Source organism: Nerophis ophidion, linkage group LG24 (assembly GCF_033978795.1).
Source record: "Nerophis ophidion isolate RoL-2023_Sa linkage group LG24, RoL_Noph_v1.0, whole genome shotgun sequence".
Classification (NCBI taxonomy): domain Eukaryota; kingdom Metazoa; phylum Chordata; class Actinopteri; order Syngnathiformes; family Syngnathidae; genus Nerophis; species Nerophis ophidion.
In genome coordinates, this window is record NC_084634.1 from 37,031,338 (window position 1) to 37,038,955 (window position 7,618).

The window sequence follows — 7,618 nt, forward strand, 5'->3', positions numbered from 1 at the left end:
CTGTAATGTTTGATCCTGTTCTGTCTCCCTGTAATGTTTGATCCCGTTCTATCTGCCTGTAATGTTTGATCCTGTTCTGTCTCCCTGTAATGTTTGTCTGATCTTGAATGGGATTGTGCTGAAAATGTTGAATTTCCCCTCAAGGATTAATAAAGCATTTCTGATTCTGATGTAGACCACAAGGAAGTCTTTTACATTTAAAAACATGTAATATTTATGTAATTTGCTCATTTTAAAAGGAGCAAATGTAATACTTGCTTGTCAAGTCATCATTAAATGGTCCTGATACGTCAAAAGAGCCCTGCGATGAGGTGGCAACTTGTCCAGGGTGTACTCCGCCTTCTGCCCAATTGTAGCTGAGATAGGCACCAGCGCCCCCCACGACCCCAAAGGGAATAAGCGGTAGAAAAATGGATGGATATGTCAAAAGGCATTATTAAATCATGTTTTTTTCCAATACCTCTACAACTGATAACAATAGCTCAGCCTTTTAAAATTAGATTTACAGACCCGAAATCTTGTTATTGTTTTCATTTAAAAGCCCCGCCCTCCACCGTTTGACCAATTAGAAAGTCTGAGTGTGTTACATCCCGGTAAAAAAAACTACAAAATCCTGGGAAAATACACTACTTTGTCAATTTAGCCACCCCTCCAAATGATGAAAATCAGGTGTCCTAATCACTTGGCCCGGTGTATCAAATCAGGCACTACAAACATTTGTGAAGGTATCGGCCGCTCTCAGTGATTTCCAGCGTGAAACTGTCACAGGATGCCACTATGCAACAAATCCAGTCGTTGAAATTTTATCGCTCCTAAATATTCCAAAATCAACTTTATAAGAAAAGTGAAGAGTTTGGGAACAACAGCAACTCAGCCACCAAGTGGTAGGCCACGTCAACTGACAGAGAGGGTTCGGCGGATGCTGAAATGCAAAGTGCAAAGAGACTTTCTGCACAGTCAGTTGCTACAGAGCTCCAAACTTCATGTGACCTTCCAATGAGCCCACATACAGTACGCAGAGAGCTTCATGGAATGGCTTTCCATGGCCGAGCGGCTGCATCTAAGCCATGCATCCCCAAGTCCAATGCAAAGTGTCGGATGCAGTGGTGTAAAGCACGTCGCCACTGGACTCTAGAGCAGTGGAGACGTCTTCTCTGGACTGATGAATCACGCTTTTCCATCTGGCAATCTGATGGACCTGTCCGGGTTTAGAGGTTGCCAGGAGAACGCTACAGTGTGAAATTTGGTAGAGGACAAATTATGGTGTGGGGTTGGTTTTTCAGGAGTTGGGCTTGGCTTCTTAGTTCCAGTGAAAGGAAATTTAAATTCTCCAGGATCAGAAAACATTTTGGACAATTCCATGCTCCCAACCTTGTGGGATCAGTTTGGAGCGGGCCCTTTCCTCTTCCAACAAGCAAGGTCCTTAAAAGACTGGTGTGAATGAACCTGACTGGCCTGCACAGAGTCCTGACCTGAACCCAATAGAACACCTTTGGGGTGAATCAGAACAGAGACCGACCAACATCAGTGTTTGACCTCACCAATGCACTTATGGAAGAATGGTCTAAACACACCCCGCAACCTTGTGGACAGCCTTCCCACAAGAGTGGAAGCTGTAATAGCTGCAAAAGGTGGACCCACATCATATTGAACCCTGTGGGTTGGGAATGGGATGGCACTTCAACTTCATATGTGCGTCAAGGCAGGTGGCCAAATACTTTTGGCAATATAGTGTACCATCCCATAAAAACAACCAGGTTAGAAGAATAAAGTGAATGGCTAACTGTCCTCTGAATTGTAAGAGACTTGCTCAAAACTGTCAGTGTGATCTCATTCATTTTGTACTGAGTAGTCTTTGTCCTGAAGTGCCTCAAATTCCATTTTGATTACAGACAGGAAACAATAGTATGGGTTGAGAATGCTGAATTAGCTGCTATTTCCCACTAGTTCAGTGTTTTTCAACCACTGTGCCGCAGGATACAGTCTGTTGTGCAGTGGGAGATTCTCTAATGTCACCTATTTGGGTTAAAAAATGTTTTTTTGCAAACCAGTAATTGCAATCCGCAAATGATGTGTTGTTGTTGAGTGTCGGTGCTGTCTAGAGCTCAGCAGAGTAACCACGGGAGGCAGCTTGCAGGTGAAAAGGTGTCTAATGCTTAAACCAAAAATAAACAAAAGGTGAGTGCCCCTAAGAAAAGGCATTGAAGCTTAAGGAAGGCTATGCAAAATGAGACTAAAACTGAACTGGCTACAAAGTAAACAAAAACAGAATGCTGGAGGACAGCAAAGACTTACTGTGGAGCAAAGATGGCGTCCACAATGTACATCCGAACTAGGGCTGGGCGATATGGCCTTTTATTTAATATCTCGATATTTTAAGGCCATGTCGCGATACCATATATACATATCTCCATATTTTGCCTTAGCCTTGAAATAACACTTGAAGCATATAATCACAGCAGTATGATGATTCTATGTGTCTAGATTAAAACATTCTTCTTCATACTGCATTAATATATGCTACTTTTAAACTTTCATGCAGAGAGGGAAATCACAACTAAAAGTGTATTTATTAAACAGTTATTAAGCAGTGGCACAAACATTCATGACATTTCCAAAACAGAATGTCAGAGACATTTTAAAACAAGCTACGAGTGCACTTTTGTGCATGATGTCACTAAGATGACATATCAAAACAACACTAAATTAAAGTGCGCTTTTTGTACACAACACAACTACAATAGTTTAAAACAAATAAGTGCACTTTTGTGCATGATGTCACACACGATATTTCAATAAAAATTAGCTGCATATTAGGAAATCAAACAGTGTTCGTCCTTCACTATGTGGTAGGTTCCTGCGGACGTTATCTCCTGTTTTTGCCTATTTTTTTCATACGGTGTTGATGTGGAAATAGTTGCCTCGGCATTTTATTGGTGTGGCCCTGAATGGAGATGTTGACATGTGGAGTAAACACTCTTCATTCTCTAGCAGGTGACTTTTCAAATGATGCTACTTATTAGCAGTAATGCTACTTTTTGTAGCAACGCTTTTGCCCCACACTTGACAAAATACGGTTGTCTGTTCGACATATTCCCGCTTGAAGCCGAACCACCACCAGACGATGGACCCCTGCTGTTTTTCTGGGGAATTAATTATTCCTTCATTTGTTACCAGATTTGCACCTTCTTTCTCTCGTATTACCACTCGCTCCACAGCTAAAGTTACCCATGCTGCTACCTCTCCGCTCCGCGAGGGCGTATACGTATGTAAGACAGTATGTGACGTATGTAAGACAGTATGTGACGTATGTAAGACAGTATGTGACGTATGTAAGAAGGTGCGCTTGTTTTATGTCTCTGTGAGAAGGAGAGACAAGAAAGAGTGAGAAAAGCCTGTAGTGTAATGCCCGCAGCTAAAAGCAACTGCGTGAGAAGGTATACTCCAATATCACCATAGAGTAATTTTCTATATCGCACAGAGACAAACCCGCGATATATCGAGTATATCGATATATCGGCCAGCCCTACATAAAATAGAAGAATAGAATGGACTTTATTGTCATTATAACGGGATTAAGGACTCCAACTCAAGGAGCGGAAGTGGGAACAAATATGGGAAATATAAAATTCACAAGAGGTAATAAAGATAAAACTAAGAATTGAAATAAACGGACTACTATCCAATAAAAATAATAAGCAATCCTATACAATATACAAAACACGAGACAAAATCCAGTACAATATACAGAAGACAAGAGTACCGGTATCAGTGTTTGATGTATTGCACTCAAAGGGTAATATTGCACAGCAGGGTATCAGGGTAGGATATTGTATAGGGGTGAATTATTTATTATAAGTTATGTTGATGGATGGACTATCAAGCACATTCAGGATACTGAATGTTGCCGTTCACGTTTCACCAACGGTCAAAACCGGAAGTTGTGTAACGAGTGTTCCATGAATTGATTAACATGGACCTAAGGCTGGGCGATATATCGATGTACTCGATATATCGCGGGTTAGTCTCTGTGCGATATAGAAAATGACTATATGGTGATATTGGAGTGTACGTTCTCACGCAGTTGCTTTTAGCTGCTGGCATTACACTACAGGCTCTTCTCACTCTTTCTTGTCTCTCCTTCTCACAGAGACTTAAAACAAGCGCACCTTCTTACATACGTCACATACGTATACGCCCTCGCGGAGCAGAGAGGTAGCAGCATGGGTAACGTTAGCTGTGATGTGAGTGGTAATAAGAGAGAAAGAAGGTGCCAATCTGGTAACAAATGAAGGAAGAAATCATTCCTAAGCAGGGGGTCCATCGTCTGGCGGTGGTTTGGCTTCAAACGAGAATATGTTGAACATGGCAAAAGCGTTGTTACAAAAAGTAGCACCTACTGCGAATGTGCAGCACCATTTGAAAAGTCCCCTGGCTAGAGAATGAAGAGTGTTTGAAACTGCATATCAAAATCTCCGTTCGGTGCCAAACCCACAAAATGCCGGAGCAACCATTTCCAGATCGTATGAAAAAAACAGTCAACAGAATTGGATAACGTCCACAGGAACCTACCACATAGTGAAGGACATACACTATTTGATTTCCTATTATGCGGCTCATTTTTATTCGACACTTATTGAAATATATTGTGTGACATCATGCACAAAAGTACACTTTATTTGTTTTAAACTATTGTCGTGGCGTTTTGTACAAAAAGTGCACTTTAATTTAGTGTTGTTTTGATATGTCATCTTAGTGACATCATGCACAAAAGTGCACTCATAGCTTGTTTTAAAATGTCTGACGATCTTGCACTTCCTGTTTTGGAAATGACATGAATGTTTAATAACTGTTTAATAAATACACTTTTGGTCAACTGACTTATTTGTGATTTCCCTCTCTGCATGAAAGTTTAAAAGTAGCATATATTAATGCAGTCTGAAGAAGAATGTTTTAATGTAGACAAAGGGCTGGGCGATATATCGATATACTCAATATATCGTGGGCTTGTCTCTGTGCGATATAGAAAATGACTAGAAAGATTGATAGTACTTTTTTGATTCCTTCAGGAAAATTAGAAAAACATATGATATTGGAGTATACATTCTCACGCAGTTGCTTTTAGCTGCTGGCATTACACTACAGGCTCTTCCCACTCTTTCTTGTCTCTCCTTCTCACAGACAGCAAGCGCACCTTCTTACATACGTCACATACGTATACGCCCTCGCGGAGCAGAGAGGTAGCAGCATGAGTAACTTTAGCTGTGATGCTAGCAGAGCCGTGCGAGTGGTAATACGAGGGAAAGAAGTGCAAATCTGGTAACAACTGAAGGAATAATTAATTCCCAAGAAAAAACGCCAGAGGTCCATCGTCTGGCGGTGGTTTGGCTTCAAGCGGGAATATGTCGAACAGACAACTTTAATATATCAAGTGTGGGGCAGAAGCGTTGCTACAAAAAGTAACATTACTGCTAATATGTAGCATTAATTGAAGGGTCACCCGCTAGAGAATGAAGAGTGCTTACTCCGCATGTCAACGTCTCCGTTCGGTGCCACACCAACAAAATGCCGAGGCAAACATTTCCACATCAACACCGTATGAATAAAATAGAACAGAAGGAGATAACGTCCGCAGGAACCTACCACAAAGCGAAAGACATACACTATTGGAGCTCCTATAATGCAGCTCATTTTTATTTGACACTTATTGAAATATCTTGTGTGACATCATGCACAAAAGTGCACTTTATTTGTTTTAAACTATTGTAGTGGCGTTCTGTACAAAAAGTGCACTTTAATTTAGTGTTGTTTTGATATGTCATCTTAGTGACATCATGCACAAAAGTGCACTCGTAGCTTGTTTTAAAAAGTCTCTGACAATCTTGCACTTTCTGTTTTGGAAATGACATGAATGTTTGTGCCACTGCTTAATAACTGTTTCATAAATACACTTTTAGTTGTGATTTCCCTCTCTGCATGAAAGTTTAAAAGTAGCATATATTAATGCAGTATGAAGAAGAATGTTTTAATGTAAACACATAGAATCATCATACTGCTGTGATTATATGTGTCAAGTGTTCATTCAAGGCTAAGGCAAAATATAAAATATCATGATATGCACTAAAAAAATCGAGATAAACATCCATTCCATCCATTTCCTACCGCTTATTCTCTTTGGGGTCGCTGGTGCCTAGCTCAGCTACAATCGGGCGGAAGGCGGGGTACACCCTGGACAAGTCGCTACCTCTTTACAGGGCCAACACAGACTTAAACAAGTTGAAAAACTTATCAGGGTGTTACCATTTAGTAGTCAATTGCAATGAATATGTACTGTACTGTGCAATCTACTAATAAAAGCTTCGATCAATCAATGTCGACTTTGACGTTTCGCGAACCCGGAAGTTGTGTCTTCTTCGCGGCGAGCTAACAGCAACTAGCTTAAGTCGGTGAGGTGACAGCTAGCTAGCCTAGCCGTGTTAGCTGCGGCTACCTTCGTGCAGCTCATTGTTTCTAAAATACAAATGTGGACTTTTAAAACACATTCCAAGCACACAAACCTACCTTTAAAGAATTTCAGCGCCATTCCGTACAGCTCCTGCAGTGGAAAGCCCCATTTCCCCTCCACGGCGGACCTGGCAGTCTCTCCATCTTCAGCCTGGCCGCCGCCCGCTGTCAGCCTGCCGGGCTCCGGCTGCCCGTCCTCGGGCTGCGGGTCAGGAGTGAGGGTGAGGCCGTCGATGGACACATCCAGGCGGCCGGCAGCAGGACTGTCGAGGTCGCCGCTTTGAAGCTGAACCTCTGTCGCCATCATGGAGAGACTGTTGCGGCTGGAGCGGCCACGTACCTACTTCCGTTTTCCCCGGCCGGAACTTCCGGAATACGAAATCATTCATATGTATTTATATATATTGAGGGTGTGGGGAAAAAATCGATTCGAATACGAATCGTATCTAATACGTTGTGCGATTCAGAATCGATTCTTATTTTTTTCAAATAGTTTTATTTTATTTTTTAATCAATCCAACAAACCACTACACAGCAATACCATAACAATGCAATCCAATTCCAAAACCAAACCTGACCCAGCAACACTCAGAACTGCAATAAACAGAGCAATTGAGAGGAGACACAAACACCACACAGAACAAACCAAAAGTAGTGAAACAAAAATGAATATTATCAACAACAGTATCAATATTAGTTATAATTTCAGCATAGCAGTGATCAAAAATCCCTCATTGACATTATCATTAGACATTTATATAAACAAAAATACACTTGCATCACATCTCATAAGCTTGACAACACACTGTGTCCCTGCGATGAGTCGGCGACTTGTCCAGGGTGTACCCTGCCTTCCGCCCGATTGTAGCTGAGATAGGCGCCAGCGCCCCCCCCCGCGACCCCGAAAGGGAATAAGCGGTAGAAATGGATGGATGGATGGCACACTGTGTCCAATATTTTCACAAAGATAAAATAAGTCATATTTTTGGTTCGTTTAATAGTTTAAACAAATTGACATTATTGCCATCAGTTGATAAAACATTGTCCTTTACAATTATAAAAGCTTTTTTTTTTTTAATCTACTACTCTGCTAGCATGTCAGCAGACTGGGGTA

General features: G+C 41.4%; 1 protein-coding gene across 2 annotated transcripts in view; it reads right to left on the minus strand.

Annotated features, from left to right (window-relative positions):
- acbd3 (acyl-Coenzyme A binding domain containing 3) overlaps nucleotides 1-6,864 on the minus strand; it is a 30,708-nt gene extending 23,844 nt beyond the window's left edge. For both annotated transcript variants that reach the window (XM_061886817.1, XM_061886816.1), the window contains exon 1: nucleotides 6,562-6,864. In XM_061886817.1, the coding sequence (XP_061742801.1) occupies nucleotides 6,562-6,811 (250 nt within the window). In that variant the 5' untranslated portion in view covers nucleotides 6,812-6,864. The remainder of the gene's footprint in view (nucleotides 1-6,561) is intronic.
- Between the last annotated feature and the right edge of the window lie 754 nt (nucleotides 6,865-7,618).